Genomic DNA, 22,909 nt, shown 5'->3' on the forward strand with positions numbered 1-22,909 from the left:
GGGTGGCAAACTGGGCAACTGCTTAGAGCCCCTATTTCCAAGTAACAATCTGAGAGTGTAGCAGAAAAATATTTAGCTTCACTGTAATTTGCAGCGACTAATCAGAACACTCTGTAAGGGCCTGTTCACATCAGCGTTGGTTTTCTGTTCCGGGGTTCCCTCGGGTGAACCCCGCAACGGAAAGTCAAACTGAAACTACAGCTTCCGTTTCCGTCACCACTGATATCAATGGTGACGGCAACATTGCTAATGGTTTCCGTTCGTCACCATTCCGGCAGGTTTCCGTTTTAATGATGGAATCAATAGCGCAGTCGACTGGCCCTTACACTGGCTTACAATACAAAGAACTACAGCACTATTAAATCACAGCCGCACAATCCTCTCTGTCTCCTGCCTTGGAAGAATAGATAGATAGATAGATAGATAGATAGATAGATAGATAGATAGATAGATAGATAGATAGATAGATAGATAGATAGATAGATAGACTGTGCTATCTGCACAGATAACAAAAAGCAGCTTAGGGGCAGTTAAGCATGTCATTTCTAATTATTAGGTTCACACTTGCGTCGTGGTTTCCGTTATAATAATGGAAACATCGACACTTAGCCGGTACCCTCCATGACGGAGACCACCGGCGCCTGACGGACCCCATTGACTTACATTGACTTACAATGGGGTCCATCAGATTCCGGTGTAGTTTCTCTATTTTTAACAGAAAAAAAAAAAGGGCTGCATGCATCGCTATTTTTTTGTAAAATTTTACAGATTCTGCAATGGAGCCTCCAACTCAGATGTGAACATAGCCTTAATCACATTTTTTTTTATAACAAATTTAGGTGTTTACCTCTAAAATAAACAATTTTCTTACTGGATTTTTCTAACCCAAAGGCCCTTTTACACTGGGCGATTATCGGGCAGACAAGCGATCATATAATTCTCGTTGCCGATAATTGGCCTGTGTAAACAGCACAGCGATCAGCAGATGAACGGGAAAATGCTCGTTCATCTGCTGATCGTATCTTTTAAAGAAAAGTAAAATATTATCGTTGTCGGCAGCACATCTCCCTGTGCAAAAAAGGAGACGCGCTGCCGACATGATAATAATGTATGGGGACAAGCGATCGGAGTAACGAGCGCTCGTCCCCATCCATAACTCCTTGTGACAGGAGCAAACGAGCGCCGATCAACGGTGTCTCGCTGATCGGTGCTCGATGCACCGGCCAAAATCGGCCAGTGTAATAAGGGCTTAAGAGGAAACATTGATTTGTTAAGTCACAGCTTATTCCAGAACACAACTTAGAGAAGCCCTTTACCTTACCTTATACTGTACAATACATTTCCATTTTTAAAAATCCTCAGAAGCTTGTTGTCTGTTGTGACATCATGGAAGTTTGCTCCCTTTTCATTAGCAAAAAATAAATCAGGCTTCCAAATAGAATCCAACATGGAAGGGTCCAAATCCAAGGAGTCATCGGGGTATTCACTATAAGAGAGTCTTGGGTCGTTCCACTGCTGTCTCAAAAAAATATTCACTCTGTAGTCCTATGAATGCAGTTTATAAAGAGTTAATATTCTAGCATAACTTGGTTCATGGTGCATAGTGACAAGTTATCTTATTTCATACCGGAGGGTCCTGCACTAAATTACAAATTATGCAGGTGCCTCTGGAAGTAACTACATACAAGTGAAAGCGCAAAGTTTTAAATACTCTTCCAGGAATGCCACTTCAAAAATAGTATGGTCCACAAAACAATTTTTTTTTTATTTCGATCAAACTATCATACGAGAATTTTTGGAATTTCCTCAAATAAATATAACATCTAATAAAATATTTGAAATGGGACGGATTTATCATAATTTATGCCAGAAACTGATGTAAATTATGCTGCAAATCTACACCTGGTCATAGCAGGCATAGATTTTCATTTCAGTCCCACGGACAGCCAAAGATGCTCCAAATATATTAAGATGTGTCCACCTCATAATATATTTGGTGCATTTACCACCGAGGTAAATTAGTTTAGGACTGGCGTTTGACACGTTATTCTTAATATACCATATTCCCCGACTGTGCTTGTTCCAAAGTCCACAATATCAGCTCTATATTTGTATGTAGAGATAACATTGTGGAGGAGCAAGCGCAGCGTGCGTTCACTGATAAGCACTCATACATGCCGTAGAGAGGATCAGATTGCTAGAAAACGCAGCATTACAGAAAAAGGAAGGAATTAAAAAATATTAATACATTTACAAACCTGAACATTTGGACATTAACCCCTTTGGGATGAAGCAATTTTTTCTTTTTTCATTTTCATTTTTTAACTCCTTGCCTTCCAAGAGCCATAGCTATTTTATTTTTCTGTCAATAGAGTGGTGTTAGGGCTTATTTTAGGGCTGATTTTTTTGCGGGGGGAGTTATAGTTTTTATTGGCACCATTCAAAGTACTATACTATACTATAATGTACTGGAGAAAAGAAAAAAAATTATTTGTGGGGTGGATTTGGAAAAATTGTGATTCCTCCGTTGTTTTTTGGGTTTCGTTCTTGCGACTTTTACCTTGCGGTAAAAAAAAAAAAAAAGAACTTTATTCTGTGGCTCAATACGATTATGGCAATAGCAAATTTATATTGTTTTTTTTTTATTTTTTACTGCTTTTACAAAGAAAAAAATATTTGTTAGAAGTAAATACTTTTGTGTCACAACATTCTGAAAGCCATAAATTTTCTTTTTTTGTCATTTGAGCGGTGTGGGGGCTTATTTTTTACGAGCTGTAGTTTTTATTTGTACCATTTTTTGGTACATACAACTTTTTGATACATTTTTATTCCATTTTTTTAAGTGCTAAGGTGACCAAATAACAGCGATTCCGGTGTTTTAATTTTTTTTTTTTAACAGCGTTTCTCCATGTGTGTTAAATAATGTTACATTGCAATCGTTCAGACTTTTATAGATACGGCGGAACCAATTTTTTTAATTTTTTTTTTATTTTTCTCATTACCTTAGTGGAAAAGTGGTAACATTTTTTTTTTTTGAACTTTTATTATTTTTTTATTTTTTGTACACTACTGAAAACTTTTTATTAGTCCCTCTAGCGAATTTTAACCAGCATTGTAATTTTTACAGGTTTCTGTTAAGCAGGCAGAAAGAGGGCAGACCTGGGGGACCTTCACTAGGCCCCCGGGCTGCCATGACAACCATCTTGATCCCATCGCTGCGGAGGAGGCTGCCCCCTTTTCTAATGGCTTAGATGCCGGCATCGCTATTAACTGCAGAATCTAATTGGTTCAACGGCCAGGAAAAGAGCGATCTCTGTTCCTGGAAGCTAGTACAGGGTCTCAGCTGAAATACACACAGCTGACACCTGCAGTGTATGGAGCGGGTTCAGCACGTCAGCCAGCCCCATACTTTACCCCCCCGCACCAGGACTTGCAGTTGCGTCCAGTTGCCTAAAGGGGTTAATATACACTACCGTTCAAAAGTTTAGGGTCACTTAGAAATTTCCTTATTTTTGAAAGAAAAGCAGTTTTTTTTCAATAAAGATACATTAAATTAATCAGAAATACACATTGTTAATGTGCTAAATGACTATTCTAGCTGGAAACGTTTGGTTTTTAATTCAATATCTACATAGGTCTATAGAGGCCCATTTCCAGCAACCGTCACTCCAGTGCTCTAATGGTATATTGTGTTTGCTAACTGTGTTAGAAGGCTATTGGATGATTAGAAAACACTTGAAAACCCTTGTGCAATTATGTTAGCACCGCTGTAAAAAGTTTTGCTCTTTAGAGGAGCTATAAAACGGACCTTCCTTTGAGCTAGTTGAGAATCAGGAGCATTACATTTGTGGGTTCGATTAAACTCTCAAAATGGCTAGAAAAAGAGAGCTTTCATGTGAAACTCGACAGTCTATTCTTGTTCTTAGAAATGAAGTCTATTCCATGCGAGAAATTGCCAAAAAACTGAAGATTTCCTACAACGGTGCGTACTACTCCCTTCAGAGGACAGCACACACAGGCTCTAACCAGAGTAGAAAGAGAAGTGGGAGGCCCCGCTGCACAACTGAGCAACAAGACAAGTACATTAGAGTCTCTAGTTTGAGAAATAGACGCCTCACAGGTCCTCAACTGGCAGCTTCATTAAATAGTACCCGCAAAACGCCAGTGTCAACGTCTACAGTGAAGAGGCGACTCCGGGATGCTGGCCTTCAGGGCAGAGTGGCAAAGAAAAAGCCATATCTGAGACTGGCTAATAAAAGGAAAAGGTTAATATGGGCAAAAGCACACAGACATTGGACAGAGGGAGATTGGAAAAAAGTGTTATGGACAGACGAACCGAAGTTTGAAGTGTTTGGATCACACAGAAGAACATTTGTGAGACGCAGAACAACTGAAAAGATGCTGGAAGAGTGTCTGACGCCATCTGTCAAGCATGGTGGAGGTAATGTGATGGTCTGCGGTTGCTTTGGTGCTGGTAAAGTGGGAGATTTGTACAAGGTAAAAGGGATTTTGAATAAGGAAGGCTATCACTCCATTTTGCAACGCCATGCCATACCCTGTGGACAGCGCTTGATTGGAGCCAATTTCATCCTACAACAGGACAATGACCCAAAGCACACCTCCAAATTATGCAAGGACTATTTAGGGAGGAAGCAGGCAGCTGGTATTCTATCTGTAATGGAGTGGCCAGCGCAGTCACCAGATCTCAACCCCATAGAGCTGTTGTGGGAGCAGCTTGACCGTATGGTACGCAAGAAGTGCCCATCAAGCCAATCCAACTTGTGGAAGGGGCTTCTGGAAGCATGGGGTGAAATTTCTCCCGATTACCTCAGCAAATTAACAGCTAGAATGCCAAAGGTCTGCAATGCTGTAATTGCTGCAAATGGAGCATTCTTTGACGAAAGCAAAGTTTGAAGGAGAAAATTATTATTTCAAATAAAAATCATTATTTATAACCTTGTCGATGTCTTGACTATATTTTCTAGTCATTTTGCAACTCATTTGATAAATATAAGTGTGAGTTTTCATGGAAAACACTAAATTGACTGGGTGACCCCAAACTTTTGAACGGTAGTGTATATGTTGGGAATAACCCTTTAAAGAGGCTCTGTCACCAGATTTTGCAACCCCTATCTGCTATTGCAGCAGATAGGCGCTGCAATGTAGATTACAGTAACGTTTTTATTTTTAAAAAACGAGCATTTTTGGCCAAGTTATGACCATTTTTGTAGTTATGCAAATGAGGCTTGCAAAAGTCCAAGTGGGTGTGTTTAAAAGTAAAAGTCCAAGTGGGCGTGTATTATGTGCGTACATCGGGGCGTTTTTAATACTTTCACTAGCTCGGCGCTCTGAAGAGAAGTAACATCCTCTTCTCTTCAGAACGCCCAGCTTCTGACAGTGCAGATCTGTGACGTCACTCACAGGTCCTGCATCGTGACGGCCACATCGGCACCAGAGGCTACAGTTGATTCTGCAGCAGCATCAGCGTTTGCAGGTAAGATCGACTTACCTGCAAACGCTGATGCTGCTGCAGAATCAACTGTAGCCTCTGGTGCCGATGTGGCCGTCACGATGCAGGACCTGTGAGTGACGTCACAGATCTGCACTGTCACAAGCTGGGCGTTCTGAAGAGAAGAGGATGTTACTTCTCATCAGAGCGCCCAGCTAGTAAAAGTATTAAAAATGCCCCGATGTACGCACATAATACACGCCCACTTGGACTTTTACTTTTAAACACACCCACTTGGACTTGTGCAAGCCTCATTTGCATAACTACAAAAATGGTCATAACTTGGCCAAAAATGCTCGTTTTTTAAAAATAAAAACGTTACTGTAATCTACATTGCAGCGTCTATCTGCTGCAATAGCAGATAGGGGTTGCAAAATCTGGTGACAGAGCCTCTTTAAAGGTGAAATAAAATGGAGCAGAACTTCTAAACACAGTTGGGGGAATTTATTAAGCACTTTAGTCCAGTTTTCTGACATCCTCTGGCTTAGAAACGTCTCCATTTACGCAAAAACAAATTTTTGGGGGAAAAAAATTTAGCGACTTTTGCTTTTTTACGCCGCCTCTGACACTTTTAAAAAATGGATGGGGATTAGTGGGAGAGGGCGTGGCGACTGAGCATAAGTTATATCATAAATCTACTCCAGATCATAGCTGCCGAAGATTTCTCTTTCTGACGCATGGAAAGCCAGAGCTATGCCTAATTTACTAAGAGACGTACTTCAGTGATCTTTTTATTTAGACTGGCATAAAACAGCATTCTTAATAAATACCCGCAGTATTTAAGTGCCATAAATGCCCCTTACCCACTGTATAAAAAAACATTATATAGAAAGTTACCACCATTTCGCTGTGACTCAAGGTGCAATGAATCCAAAAAGTATTGGATTTTCGCAGAATCCAAAACTTTTTGGAAATAAAGAGGACCTGTCACCTGCCCAAAAAACTGCAGTTGACATCTCAGTTAGATTGCAGGTGCATCACAGATTCTGCCGCTTTTTATCTATTTATTCTAGCCCCCACCGTTGCTGAGATATCGGGGCCGTTAGTTCTGATGTCCGATATGCAAATAAGGCCTTGGACTGTCAAGTGGGCGGGTAACACCTATCACTTGATAAGGGGTAACAGTCCAAGGCCTCATTTGCATATCGGACATCAGAACTAACGGCCCCGATATCTCAGGAACGGTGGGGGCTAGAAGAAAAAACTAAAAAGCGTCAGAATCTGTGAGGTGCCTGCAATCTAACTAAGATATATTGTATATAAGATTTAGACACTAGTCACTTGTCACATTGGTAAATGTGTAATCTACCAGTGTAAACTTAATAGTAGAATAGGAATGATTGTGGAGAATAACACGGGAGAATTTTAAATGGCAGGTGTCAACTTTATATTTTGTAAACGAGGGGTTAATCATGGCTGTGTTAATCTACATATTCAGGCAATAATTTCAGATATCAAAGACATATAAAAAATCAGCCTTGTAAATGGTAGAATTTCCCATTTGGGTAGTGGACCATAACGCTGAACATTATAAACAAATCGCAATTTAGCTACAGATGACAATACATTCCGGTAAGATGACTCAAATTGACTTTTAGAAATCAAAACAATTGTTTTGTACACATTTGTATGAAAAAAACCTGAAGAGCATCATTGTGTCTTCATAGTGTACTTAAATCCTGGTAATACTGAAGAAACATTTCCAAATTCCACAACACAACAGACTGTATTAGCCTCCACTCCAGCAATGCACAACAAATAACCATAATTAATTTGATATGAACAAATTATGCATTGCAGTTTTGGGAACAATGGTGTTGCAATGAGTTGATGGGTTTTTAAATGGCCTCCATATGCCATATGGTATGTAGATCAGTGAAAAATAGACGCTATTATCCTAGTAATGCCAAAACAGTTCAATCAAATCGCTGTATCCTTTTCCCGTTTCTAAGCTTGGTAAGTGCAGGCTTCATTGAACTCTGATATAGAGCGAGGATTTCTAATTGTCTGTGTGTTCCAATTTATTGCTATGTCCATATGGAATTGCTGTCTTGTTATGACTTGTTGTTTGGAAATGCAAAATATGTGTTTTGAAACATTAAAATATGCTAGAAATGGATTTAATAGCTGTGAATTCTATTAGGGGCAGTTAACAACACTTATCACGTACACAATCTTTTGCTACCACATGCATCAATTCTATTATTTTACCTACAATGGCCTTTGCTTGTTAATTCCATAAATTATATTCAGATAATAATCAGAGCGATTATTCGAGCTAAAATGCAAAGCAGCTGTCATGTTCTATGATCTACCTAAATTCACACATCCGTACTTGCCAACAGTCCCCATTTTCATTGGACTGTCTCACAAACCAGACCTCAATATGGGGGAGGATTTACATTAATTTGCAACAAAAGGGGTGTTTCTTGTCAATTTTTGGGGCGCTCTTGGTTGGGACAAGACAGGGCTCAAAATGTGATGCTATTAGGGTTCAAATGTTGGTAAGTATATGATTACCTTGTGCGAGGGTGATTCCCTAGACCGAGCTCCTCCGTTGTATGTAACTTTGAGACTAATGACTGCCTTGTTATATGATAGACAGATATTCATGATACTACAATGGTCAATGCACTAGAGGTACTACATAACTAATGGCCATGAAGCCTTTGTTCTTACTGAATTGAAAGGTTGGATCTGGATGGAGGGTAGATCACTCGAAAAACTATCTGCTATCATAGTGTGGAGGAAAAAAAAAAGGAACAGAGCAGTCCACAGTTAAAAAAAGCACTCCAGCATTTTTTATTTTTTTTGCCTATACAGTTCAGCATAGACTATTATTAAAGAATAATGTAGAGGCTATGCAGAGGCAGAGAGGGGGGTTCATCACTGTACTTGCTCTGCTCTGAGTCCTATCTAAGCGCAGCAAGTGATAGATCGGTGACATAGAGCTTCTGTACTCCCACTGCAGAGTCTCAGTCTATCCTAAGTGATGCAGCTTCACTCTGTTTCCTCTACCTTCTGCTTGTAATCGATTTCCCTCAACACGTGAGAGCATGGTCTATACTAAGATCACATGACACAGCTGCCCATAATGAAAGGGTTCAAAATCTATAGATGTAATTGAGAACGGAGGAAACAAATGACAGAGCTGGAATATTGCTGGTGAGTTAGCATGATGTGTGCAAAAAAACAAATTGCCAGAGTGCTGCTTTAATGAAGCCAGTATCGAATCTGTGAGCACATCAAGTAATATTCTTACAGTGCACCACTATTCAATTGTTAATTTTTAGCTCCAATATCCTAGGTGACATTTCAATCATGAATATACTAGAAGTCAGCTTAATTCCAATCTAATTCTTAAGCCTTTTATTAAATCTGCATTTTCATTACTGAAATTAATTTCAATGCCATTAAAATGTATATGCCAAATTAATTCATATGCTTAATATAGTTTGCTCTGTACCCCAACATTTTATGAAGTCGTCCAAGTTTTACTGCAGGAAAAGAGGTTATGTCCTAACCTATTGAAGGTGTCACCTTTGTGCTACAGTAGACCACACATATTCGGCACTGACCCCTAACGGGACTGGGCAATGCTGATTGCTATAGTAATTGCTGCTCAGCTTTGCATGTATTGATAAGTACATATCACTGAAGCTGTTCATTTTTACTTTATTGAAAGGCAGCAGTTTGTTTGAATCTCCTCAGTGTGTGTTGCTTCGGTTCTTGTTTGTGTCTTTCTGTCCCTACAGTGACACATTAGCTGTGTAATTAGACTGTCTGTCACCCTGTAAAGACTCATGTCTCTTGCAGGAAATGTGTTGGCAAACCTGTAATCAGACACAGCACTTGGATATATTCTATGCATGATGTTGGCAAAACTCTTTTTTGTTAGCAATCAAAATTATTATTAAATATTGGAGCAAAACCACATTTTTGTTAAATCTAATGTCTTCATCTAGACATATAGCCTCATAAAGTGATTTGGGCCAAAAAAAACCAGATGTTTGCGCCTCACTTGACACTTTTCAAAAGTGTCAGAATTTTTTGCACAAAATCTGGAGTAAACTAAGCCTACCAGGAAATGGTATAAGGAAGAGAAAAGTCTTTAACATGTCTATTAAGATGTGCCAAATAAATTTAGAGCATCTCCTGACCGCCTGGCCTTAATACTGTCTAAGTTTTAGACAGTGTAAACAATGCAGTCACAATTCATCAAAGTGGTGCATGCTATATGATTAATTTGGCGCATCTTGCTAGTCATACTAGACACTATTTCTTCTTTATACCACCCATTAGTTGGCTTAGTTTACACCAGCTTTTTTAATTTTCCAAATACGCCCCTCTTGCTAGACCACACCCCCTTCTGCCAAGCCACATCCCCTTGTCGAGCATATCGAAGAAAGTGTCTAAAACAGTTAGTAAATGTGGCACGGAATGTACGACAGAATTTTGGTGCATTTTGAATAATAAATGGGCCGCACTATTCCCTCCATATGTATAACTAGAGATAGGGGCGGACTGACCATTCAGGTATAAGGCAGTGCCCGGGGGCCCATGTTTAAAAGAGACTAACAGCTCCTTAGTTAGTTAAAACACACCTTAAAATGTAAGAACATGTCCTGAAAAAAATTAATTGTAAGTGCTCCCCAAACCAAGTGTATTATGGCTATAATAAATGTTAGGGCCTCATGACCTTTAATGCTCAGATCAATTCCTCTCCGCCCTTTTGGGGGTCAAATAACTTTATAGTTAATACTTGTCTTGTAAATATACAGTAAATATGTCCTATACGGAAATTTATTTTTATTAACATTTTATTATTACTAAATATTCCAAGTTACTCTAAATTATTTTCATAAAGAAAAGGTATAATTTTGGTAGTTAAAAGGAAATCCTGTCTACAATATTATTTACAGATGGGGGTCTGTGAGCTGTCACTCTATGGAGCTCCCAAACCTTTAACAATTTTTCTAAAATAACATGGGACATTTTCTCTTTTTCATACATAAGGTTCAGGTGTTCTGACAAGCAAACCCTGCTTATTTAAGATGGAATTTTTTTTTTAAAACAGAAGAAACCCTCAAGAGTATTTGTCACTCTGCAAGACTTTCTATAAGCTCCAGAAACAAATAGCCCTGTAGAAATCTGGAACAATAAACACGCATCCATTTACTCCGATCATCTTAATTTTAGTTAGACTAGCTGACGGGTGCACGTCTTTGCTACACTTCTTGCCTTATGGCAGACAGAGCACTGAGGGAAGGTTCCTGCTTAAAGGAATCCTCTACTTAACATATTTACAACATTCCAGGTTAACACCTTAGGCTTATTTTAGGCCTGAATGACCAAGCTATTTTTTAAGTTTTTCCATCATCGAATTCAAAGAGGTATAACTTTTTTGTTTTTCCGTCGACATAGTTGTATAAGAACTTGTTTTTGCGGGACAAGTTGTATTTTTTAATGGCACTATTTTGGGGAACATATAATTTATTTTTAACTTTTATTAACTTTTTTTGGAGGGGAATAGAAAAAAACCCCAGCAATTCTGACATTCTTTTTTGCGTCCTGAATTTACGCTGTTTACTGTGTGGTATAAATAACATAATTTTATTCAGTTGGTCATTATGATTGCGCAGATACCAAATTTATATCATTTTATATTTTACTATTTTTACACAGTAAAAACATTTTTTTTTTTAAATAGTTTGTTTTTGTGTCACGCAATATTTTAAGAGTCATAACTTTTTTATTTTTCCGCCGATGCAGCTGGGGCTTTTTTTGGGCGGTACAACTTGTAGTTTTTTTGGTACCATTTTGGAGTACATACAACCTTTTGATCACTTTTGTTTTTGAAGGCAGGATGAACAGAAAACAGCAATTCTGGCATTGTTTTTTTATTTTATTCTCTATGGCGTTCAGAGTGCGGGTTAAATAATGCAATCGTTTTAGAATTAGTGTCTTTACGGACACGGCGATACCAAATATCTGTATCTTTTTTATTTTATTTAAATATTTTTCATAATAAAGCAATTGGTATCGGGAAAAAGTGTGTTTTTCATATTTTTTTATTTGGGGTTTTTATTTATTTATTATAAACTTTATTAAGCATTTAACTATTTTTTTTAGTCCCACTAGGGGACTTTACAATGCGATCATTTGATCGTTTTTATAAAACACTGCAATACTTCTGTATTACAGTGTATTATGCCTATGCCTCTGGCATGGCCTAGCAGACCTTTACTAAATGCAGACCTGGGGGGCCTTTGTTAGGCCCCCGGCTGCCGTAAAAACATCTGGAACTCCGTCCCTCTAAAACCACTGAGATGCGATGGTCGCTATTGACTGCCACATCTGAGGGGTTAAAAGGGTGAGATCGATGCTGATTTCGATCCTGCCCGCTCAAGCAGGTCTGCTCCAAGCCCTCAGCTACCTCCGGTAGCTGAGAACAGGGAGCTTTTAGGGCACGCTCAGACGTGGCAGAGTTTTTCCGCTGCAAATGTTGGTGCAGATTTGGGGTAATTACGCAACGAATCTGCACCAACATTTGCATATTTGACAGATAATTCAGACGTTGCAGAAAACACAGCGGACTTGCCACAGATTTCAGTTTTTGCATTGCTAAGGCTGAAATACGCAGTGAAATTCCGCTCCTTCTCCGCAACAGACAGTGCATGCTGCGGACAGAAAATTCTGCACTGCAGCCTATGGTCGCAGCGGAGTTTTCCGGAACGTCTGCACTAACTTTCCTAAAAATGTATAGAAACAAATGTAAAAAACGGCAGCTGGAGAATTCCACTGCGGACTGTCCGCAGCGAAATTCCACAGCAATTCCGCCACGTCTGAACGTGCCCTTACTTCTCCCAGCAGCGCTGCTTTATTCTGCTTCAGAATAAAGCCTGTTAGTGACAACCGTAAAAACACCTATGGGCGGTCACTAACGGGTTAAATCTACAAAAAAAATCAAATAGCTTTGCAAATATTTCACTTTACTGATCTTACTGATTTTAATTATATGTTTTATTCTTCATTCAGACTGAATATCTAATTTAAAATTCTGCAGATTCCCTTTTTACTAGTGAGCGGTGCATTGTGGGAGCACAGATAACAGATAAACAGAGGAATGTCTCTGGAGTGCAGATAAACTACATACAGATTCCAAGAAGGAGCTGGCAGGATTTTTACCTAATGAATGGCAAAGAAAACAACATGTTGCTCAAGATCACTACAAGATAAGTAAAGTCGCTCGACATTCTATGTAGATTTTAACTGAAAAGTTTTTGAAAAGGGGAATTTTCTTTTAGGCCTTGTTCTGACGTGACAGAATTTTTCCGCTGCAAATGTTGGTGCAGATTCAGGGCAATTACGCAACAAATCTGCACCAACTTTTGCATACTTTACAGGTAATTCAGACATTGCAGATATCACAGCGGACTTGCCAGAGATTTCAGTTTTTGCCTTGCAAAGGCTGAAATCCGCCGTGAAATTCTGCTTCTTCTCCGCAACCTAATGAGAATGCTGCGGAGGGAAAATTCTGCACCGCAGCCTAAATTCCGCACAGTTATTTCCCGCAACGTCTGAACTAAGTTTCCTAAAAATGTATAGATACAAATGAAAAAACGGCTGACGCAGAATTCCACTGCGGACTGTCCACAGCGGAATTCAACAGCAATTCCGCCACGTCTGAATGTGCCCTTAAAGGGGTTGTCCGAGACATGTAAATACTGGCTGCAAGCAAGGGATATTATAAAATAACAAAATAAGTATTAAGGGGGTTTTACACTGGCCGATTATCGGGCAGACAAGCGTTGATAGAACGCTCGTTCATCGTTTCAAAAAAGTAAAATATTATCGTTGTCGGCAGCACATCTCCCTGTGTAAACAGGGAGAAGCGCTGCCGACATGATAATAATGTATGGGGACGAGCGATCGATGTTTCGTTGATCGGCGCTCGCTGCACCGGCCAATTATCGGCCGGTGTAAAAGGGCCTTTACTCTCCTGGTAAAAATCTTGCTGCTCCAGTGCCACCCTCTCCAGTCCTCCCTGCTGGACTCTGTTGCTGTCAAGCAGTGATGATGCTCTGACTAGCCTCACGTGACTGCAGCAGACAATCACTGTCCACAGTAGTGCGTATATTCAGCCAGATTGACTGCTGTGGAAAAGACCACCTATGGCTGCCATAGCAAAGCATTCCTACTCTTCTGGCTGCTCTGTGTCCAGGCGCCCTCCTGTGATGACATTTCAGCATATGTGAACCTGTAATTGGCTGCAGGGGTACATGAGGTGAAATGTCATCACAAGGGGCCGCCTGGACACAGGGCAGCGGAAGACCAGGAATGCATTGCTATGGCAGCGCCGCAAGAGGTAAGTGTAGACTTTTTTATATTTTTAACCTGCAGAATTTATTTTGAATACACAGCGTAATCGCAACAAATTTCGCAAACAATGGCATTTCTGGTGGAGTTTGACTTCCCTAATAAACTTATTGTGGAAGTTCTGAAAAAAAAAAGTGCAGGGACTGTGCAATGCAGGTAAATTTATGCACGTTTTCTGTTGTTTTCACAGCGTGTGGATGAGGTTTGTTAAAATCTCATCCATGTTGCTGCAACTGTATTAGGGGGGATTCACACGAGCGTGTATTCGGTCCGTGCGGGCCGCGTGATTTTCACGCGGCACGCATGGACCAATACAAGTCTATGAAAATAACGCGCACCACACGGAAGCACTTCCGTGGGACGAGCGTGATTCGCGCAACAGCAGTGAAAAGGATGAATGAAAACAGAAAAGCACCACGTGCTTTTCTGTTTCCGAACATCCAAACGGAGTGTCTTTGCGATGAGCGAAGCCGGACAAGCGAACCGAACTTCACCGGGTTCGGCCGAACTCGTTTTGGCCGAACCCGGCAAAAAAATTATCGTTACGCGACGTCAGGAGATAGTCACTGTCCATGGTGCTGAAAGAGTTAAACTGTTTCAGCACCATGGACCGTGACTTCCGATCCCAATATACATGAACCTGTAGAAAAAAAAACGAAGTTCTGACTTACCGCTAACTCCCGGCTTCTTCCTCCAGTCTGACCTCCCGGGATGACAATTAAGTCCAAGTGACAGCTCCAGCCAATCACAGGCCAAGCACAGGCTGCAGCGGTCACATGGACTGGCGCATCATCCAGGGAGGTGGGGCCCGATGTCAAGAGAGGCGCGTCACCAAGGACACGTCACCAAGGACGCGTCACCAAGGCAACGGCCGGGAAGTTCTCGGTAAGTACGAACTTTTTCTTTTTTTTCTACAGGTTTTGTGATATTGTGTTCGGCATTCACTGTCGAGGGTGCTGAAAGAGTTAGCTCTTTCAGCACCTTGGACAGTGACGGCCGTCGACTAGCCTCATCTCTATGATGGCGGCTGCGCGAAAATCACGCAGCCGCGCATCAGACACGGATGACACACGCAGCTGTCAAATGGTTTTTGCGCGTGCAAAACGCAGTGTTGTTTGCGCGCGCAAAAACGCAACGTTCGTGTGTATCTGCCCTTACGCTGTGGATTTTCTGCTATCAAGTGCGGACCAAAAAGCTGCAGCAAATATGTGAACATATCCTAAGTGTTGCTATTTTTGTTTCTTTTTTACATTTACTGTTACTTATCCTCAACCCTAAAACATGTATGAGCTCAAAAGAAATAGCACAATAATAAGCATTATAAATTTGGAAAAGTTTAAAGGGTAACTAAACTTTCCAAAAATATCATAGTGACAGTGGGGGTCCAAGCACTGAGACCCCCACCACATGCTAAAATGAAGTGGCAGAAGCGCTCGGGAGAGCGTAGAGCCGTTTAGCCTCTGATCAGCTTTTCTTGGAAAGCTGAGCAGTTGGTGTACTATATTTTTATTGAGCCTGTACACCAATTGCTCGGCTTTCTGTGAAGAGCCAATCAGAAATTAAACAGCTCAGCGCTCACCTGAGTCGCTTCATTTTAGCGATCGGTGGGGGTCTCAGTGCTCAGACCACCACCGATCAAAAATTTTAAGACGTTTTTTGAAAGTTCAGTTACCCTTTAAAAAAAAAAATCAATGGAGGTTGGTCAAAGTATCTTCACATGTAACATCCACAGAATTTCTATTAGTGCTAATCTATAAAATCTGATCAAATAAAAGAATAGATAAAAGTAGACTTGAACACAGTTACCAGAAAAATACAATACATTTTTAAATATACAGTGAAACCTCTATGAGACAGCCTCCCAAGATTGTTAAAATGGTCCTTTAGAGGGGTCATCCTCTCAAAGGTGTAGGAAAAAATATAAAGAAGATAGAGGCATACAAAATCTGTCACTGAAGAATCTAGTCTAGATTAGGGGTCTTCTAAAAAAAAGTTAGTCTTTTGGAGATGTTTCACTGTACTGTAAACATGCCCCTTCTTTCTTCAGCTGATTTCTGTCCTGTATGTGCTTACTTGCAAAGTACATGTGGAAATGTGGGAAGAGAAGGTTTCTGTGTATATGTTTACAATTATTATTTTTTTCTCTTTTTTTTATTTTGGTACAACATTTTTGGTAAAAATATTATATGTTTAAAATGTTTTCAATTTTACTGCAAAAAAAATCACATGCACAGTGCCACCATTGATTTTTTAAATGTGATAAAAACAACTATAAAACATAACCATCATATTTTAATTGGCTACAGAATCAGCATGCAGGCTCGCTTTTTTGATGGATTTATTTCGATCTCTGTGCAAGTGCGTTTTTTTTTCTCATATGGATTCAATAATGACCATTGACGTGTACATTTTGAAATATACAGCAAAATGGAATGAAAGGATTCAATATAAGGTAAATGCAAGCATTGTAAGCACATGCATTGTGCATTGAACGACATCCTGCAAAGATGGAGACATGTTACCCCTCTCTCTGATTGCTCTTCAGGGTCGAAAGGATTTTGCTCTCTGTTAAAATCTAAAATTCGATTTTAGTTACATTTTTTTGGTATTGACATATCTTTTTATAATGAATGGTTATCACTTGTGACCCATTATGGTCTCAGTAGTCAGTAAGCCATTTGCTTTCCTTTTTGCTTAAATTGGGTAAATTAATAAAATAATATTCTAATATTTTTTTCAGACATTTTTGTACTATATTTTTGGATCTTTTTGCTTTTTTTCAAGCCTTTAACAATGACTAAAGTGACATGTCCATCTTCTTGGCAGGTTAGCTTCAATGGTCAGTACCACTCACCATTGTGGTTTCTGCTATTGAACCAAAGCTGTTGATAAATATGTTGCAGGTAACATTTACAGGAGGACCTGAAAGTTAAAATAATAAAAGGAAGAAAAAAAATGACAGGTTTTGTTCAAGAACTACATTCATTGTCATCTGGCCTTTGGCCAGTACAAATCCAAACTTACCATTGTAGTCTCTGTGACTGATCCAAAACTGTTTATAAAAATATTGCCAGTAACGTTTACTGGAGGACCTGCGGAATGCAATAAAGATGTTGCAATACATATGGAAGCAAAAAAAAAAAAGGAATGACTCTGATCCGTACAAGCTGGTACGGATTCGGAGGTAACGAAGAGGAAAAAAAAAGCATATTCCACAACACAAGAAAACAAGAAGGGCTTCAAGCATTACGGATGTGTGCATTTTAAATAAAACATAAAACAATATAAAAATGTTGGTTTTTGTTTTTGAAACATTTGGTCAGCAGAGGACATGAAATGAAATAATGTGGCGTATGATGCTGATAATGTGTTGTAATGGAAATGGAAATGTAAAAGCTTTAACCATCTAACAAGCATCTAAGCTTTCAAAGTAGGGCGTCCTTACTTTCTAGTTGTTGAATTTGATCAGGAAGACTGGAATCTACGAGCTTTGCATAATGACACAAACAGAAATGGAAAGAGCTAGAGACAGTTGCAAATGTTCTAAGTGCAAAAACAAAATAGCACTACATAGACACCGAGTCGATGACAAACACAGTTGGTATGAATATAAATTTGTACTGCAAGGCTGCTTATAGGTCTTTCTCCCTAGCACAGGATATGACATGTTTTCTACGATATGTATCATAGAAAAGTTTTTAATGAAAAATATATGTAAGCATGCATGGAAAGTACAAAAATAATAGAAATATAACATTGATCATTTTTAGGTTTTATGTAGTTTCGAGTCTGTTCTCACGTAAAAAAAATACCTTCTTGGAGAATAGTTAAGATTTATGTAAGAATTTAAATGTATTTAGAATGTATTTTTGACGTCAATAATAGTGTTGTCAGCAGCGCTATTTTTTTCTATGAAAAATACCGGAATCCCGTTAAAAATCTGAATAATAAGGCCACATTCAGACGTGGCAGAATTCCATTGCAGACAGTCCGCAGTGGAATTCTGCAGCAGCCGTTTTTTCACTTCTTTCTATACATTTTTAGGAAAGTTAGTTCAGACATTGCAGAAAATAACTGTGCTGAAATCAGGCTGCGGTGCAGATTTTTCCCTCCGCAGCATGCTCATGACGTTGCGGAGAAGAAGCGGAATTTCACTGCAGATTTCAGCCTTTGCAAGGCAAAAACTGAAATCTGTGGCAAGTCCGCTGTGATATCTGCAACGTCTGAATTACCTGTCAAATATTATATTACTTATATATGTAATTGTATGGGTTTAGGGTTAAGCAATTATTTATTTCTTGAAGTATTTTGACGTTACATCTGAATCTGGAAATTATATGATTGATAGATTACATCTGTTACAGTCCTTTACCTTGTAACGTTCAACACTGATAACCAAGCAAAGAATACATTTTAAAAAAAATCTTTACTTTTCACAATTTCATGTAAAGTACACTAAATGCCTGTTTATTTAACACTTCTGGTAGTGCTTTAACCTCTTAACGACTGACCCAATTTGGGCCTTAACTGGTTGCCGACACAGGACGAGTATGCTCGTCCTGAGCGGCGAGCACTTCGCGCATTAGGACGAGCATACTCGTCCTGTGTGACAGCCGTCCCTGCGCGCGTCTGTGTGCGCGATCGAGAGCGGGGTAACGGCTCTAATACACAGCCACGGCCCCGCTCTGACAGCGGAGAGGAGAGAAACATCTTCTCTCCGCCGTTAACCCTTTGAACGCCGCGATGAAAGCTGATCGCGGCGTTCAAAGAGGGGGGACTGCACATTGATCGCGTCACAGAATATAACTGTGACGCGATCAAAGCCCACAACTCATATGGCCAGACAGCCCAGTGTCCATTGTAGTACCCCAGGGCTGTCTGAACATATTTCCTGTTGTTAGTGCATACTGAGGTATGCCCTAACAACTGCCTGTGTACAATGAGTACACAGGCTAATGTACTGGCATATAGATCTATGCCAGTACATTACAGTTACAAAATCAAAATCAAAATGATAAATCCCTTTATGGGATGAAAAACACGCATTTTTTTATAATACATAAACTTTTTAAAATATAAGTCCCAAAACATGAAATAATATAGACATATTTGGTATCGCCACGACCATAACAACCTGGACAACAAATGTATAACATTATTTATGATGATGGGTGTATGGTGTAAAAAAAAAAATATTACAACTGCAGCGGAACTGCTTTTTTGCTGCATATTCGCCAAAATAAAAATTTATAGAAATTAAACGATATTGTATTTGTACCAAAAAATGGTACCTACATAAAGTACAACTCGTCCCGCAAAAAACAAAGTCTCATACAACTACGTCGTACAAAAAATAAAAGAGTTATGAGCGTCGTGATGCAAAGAGGGGAAATGTAAAAAAATTGCTCTGTCCTCAAGGCCAAAATTGGCCGTGTCCTTAAGGGGTTAAAGGCACTATCCAGCAATGTCAATACTGACTGTCCAAGTCAATACCCTTGGGTGATGCTTACATTCTATTTATTTTCCTCAGTGCTTGCTGCTCGGCTACTTTTTAGCTCGGTGCTATTAGGATAGATCAGTGATTTGTAACTACAGCTTACCTACAGTGCCTACCGTGAGCCTGAGGTAGTCTGAGACACACCCACTGTCTCATCATTGGTTCAGACTGATGCTCCCTCCCTCCCCATTTCAGCTCTGCCTCTCCACATTTCCTGCTGTGTATTACCACAAGCCCAGCACAAGCTCACCAAGAAGAGAGCTCATTTTCATTAAAGCAAGGGTAGAATGATTATACAGTACATATTACTAAACTACCGGTGAGAGAAAGAAGATTATCAGGTAACCACTACACATATGCTGAGGAAAATTAATGTTAGTAAATAGAGCCTAAAGATTCACTTTAACCCCTTCGTACTCAGTGATGTACTATTCCGTCATGCTGACCGCATCATTCGCAATCAATAGTACGTCACGGGGAAAATGCATCGCCATTTTCCGCCGGCGCGTTCACGAGCTGTGACAGCTGCTGTTTCAGACAACAGGCTATCACAGCTCAATACGCCGGGACCTGTCTCGATGGTCCCGCCTCCTCGATCGTCGCTATTGGTCAGTCAGTGACTAACTGTCCAATAGCGGTGATCGTTGTCTAAACATCCTCTCCCTGACATCACATCCTGCCGCACCCGCCCTGATCATCACTGTTGGAGTTAGAGAGCCGTTTAGAGCGGTTGTGTGTAGAAAGAGAGATCGAAAAAGTTAAAAAACGCACTTTTTTCTGCTTCCCATAACCCACTTCCCACTTCATCCACTGCCCACTCCTGTTCCCTTCCTCTTTGTGTTCCCCCCACATTTTTGGTCAATGATAGGAGATCACTGACCAATTCTTAGTCTTCATGACCAAATTTCTTGGTCTCTGGGGATTCTTTTTTTCTTTATAAAATATATAAAACAAAAAAATCTATAACATTTTTTATAAAATAAAATAGTTTAGACAATTTAGACAATTTAACTGGTTAGTTTAGTGTTAGTGTTTGCTAGTGTCAGGGAACTGTCAAAAAGCGTAGTTAGGAATAGCGTCAGGGAATTTAGCGTCAGGAATACGTCACCGTAGTTAGATCTAGCACGTTAGGGGTCCATCACCGTAGTTAGGTTTAGCGTCAGGGAAGCTCGGAATAATCTAGTTAGGTTTAGTGTCAGGCACCCGTCACTGTAGTTAGATCTGGCGTTAGGGGTCCATCACTGTAGTTAGGTTTAGTGTCAGGGAAGCTCAGAAAAATCTGGTTAGGTTTAGTGTCAGGGAACCCTTGCCGTAGTTAGGATTAGCATCAGGGAAGTTCAAATTCTAGTTAGGTTTAGTGTTAGGAACCCTCGCCCTAGTTAGGTTTAGTGTCAGGGAAGTCCACTTATTCTATAAAAACAAAAAACAAAACAAAAAAAAAAAAAAAAATAAAAAAAAAAATATATATATATATATATATATATATATATATATATATATATAAAAGAATATAAAAAATTTGTTTGGATAGTTAGTTATCTGCAGCTTCTCAGCTAGTTAGTTTAGTATTAGGGTTAGTAAGTGTCAGGGAACCGTCAAAAAGCAGAGTTAGGTATAGCATCAGGGAATTTAGTGTCAGGAATCTGTCACCGCAGTTAGGTATAGTGTTAGAGATCCATTACCGTAGTTAGGTTTAGCATCAGGAAAGCTTGGAATAATCTAGATAGGGTTAGTGTCAGGCGCCCGTCACCGTAGTTAGTAGACAACCTAGAAACGAACCATAAAGGGACATAGCCCTAAGAGAAATAGTATACTTAAATAATATACAAAAATGCAAAAAATCTTTATTGAATATAATCGACAATTACATATGATGAAAAGAGAATGGGATACGTCATAAACAGAAATACATACAACAGGGTCAGATGGAATGAACCATGACAACAGAGTCAACCATCCAAAAAATTAGACCAGACCACGCTCCAGTAGTACATATAACAGAATAATAGATGATGCCCACATATGGTGTAGTGCTACCAGCTAATGATAGCAATATACAGAAGTAGACAATGGATACTACCCATGCCCACTATAGCCTGCAGAGTATATAGTGATACATGAAATAAATGAAGTTGAAAGCGTCCAGAAAACTCAAATAGTTTCAAATAGCCAAAAAATAGACTATAAAAACTGGACACGGTAAGGCAATCATGTGAAAACTAAACAGCTAACACATACCATGGGACATGATGCAGAGCGCAGGAGATCAAGGAAGATGAATGGCTGAGTGAACGCCTCACCATAGTTAGGTTTAGTGTCAGGGAAGCTTGGAATAATCTAGTTAGGTTTAGTGTCAGGGAATAGTCGCCGTAGTTAGGTTTAGTCTCAGGGAAGTTCAAATAAAATCTAGTTAGGTTTAGTGTTAGGAACACTCGCCCTAGTTAGGTTTAGTCTAAGGGAAGCCCACTCGTTCTATAAAAACACAATTTTTTTTGGCTAGTTTAGGTAGCAGCCTATTGCTCCTAGTTAGGGAAGCCTTTTTTATTTTACTTGCTGTATAAATAATAATACATTTTACACATGTCTAAGCACAACATAGCAAACATGTCCCAACAAAAATTTACTGCCGAAGAGGCATATTCATTTCTTGCCTCCGACACAGACTCGTCGGATGGTGAGACTCTGTTTTATTTATCAACCTCCTCATCCAGTGATGAAGAAGAGGAACCCCCTAGGAGATGCCCCAGGATCACCACCACAGTTGAAACCCCCGTGTGAAGTGACCCCGCCGCAGTTGAAACCCCCAAGCGAAGTGAACCCATTTGGACCCCCACACCAGACATTTATGAGCCCCAAATCCCTGAGTACACGGGCAGCCCAGGGATCAAATTTAATACGGCAGGGTTTCAGTGAAATTGACTTTTTTAAGTTCTTCTTCACTGATGACTTTATAGAGCTTATGGTTTACCAGACAAATTTATATGCCCAACAATATATTACTAAGAACCCCACATAATTTTATGACCAATCCCACAGGTGGACTCCTGTAGACGTAGCAGAGTTGGGCAAGTTCTGGGGACTGCTCTTGAACATGGGGCTTCTGAAAAAAGCCATCCATTAGGACCTACTGGAGTGCAGACATGTTATACCGCACCCCGATGTACCGTATGGCCATGTCCAGGATGCTTTACGAGACAATACTTCGCTTCTTTCATTATACTGATAATGAGCAGTGCCCACCCGGAGATGACCCCAGCTTTGACCATTTGTATAAACTGAGACCCCTATTAGACCATTTTAGTGCCCGGTTTGCCCAAGCATACACCCCCGAGAAGTGTATTTCTATTGATGAGTCCTTAATACATTTTAAAGGGAGGTTTCAATTCCGCCAGTACCTGCCGAGTAGGAGGTCAAGATGTATAAGCTGTGTGAGAGTGCATCAGGGTATACCTACAAATTTTGGATATATGAAGGGAAGGACACCAGTATTCAGTCCCCAGAATGCCCCCCCCCCCCTTACTGGG

At 39.8% G+C, this 22,909-nt stretch overlaps 1 protein-coding gene across 1 annotated transcript in view; it reads right to left on the reverse strand.

The window, feature by feature from the left end:
- The window catches only part of GLRA2 (glycine receptor alpha 2), a 227,473-nt gene that overhangs the window by 182,997 nt on the left and 21,567 nt on the right, over positions 1 to 22,909 (reverse strand). Inside the window, exons 3-4 of the mRNA XM_075854432.1 lie at positions 16,743 to 16,810; positions 1,322 to 1,545 (exon numbers count right to left, since the gene is read on the reverse strand). Coding sequence (XP_075710547.1) covers positions 1,322 to 1,545; positions 16,743 to 16,810 — 292 coding nt within the window. The remainder of the gene's footprint in view (positions 1 to 1,321; positions 1,546 to 16,742; positions 16,811 to 22,909) is intronic.

This window comes from Rhinoderma darwinii, chromosome 2, assembly GCF_050947455.1.
Source record: "Rhinoderma darwinii isolate aRhiDar2 chromosome 2, aRhiDar2.hap1, whole genome shotgun sequence".
Taxonomy (NCBI): Eukaryota; Metazoa; Chordata; class Amphibia; order Anura; family Rhinodermatidae; genus Rhinoderma; species Rhinoderma darwinii.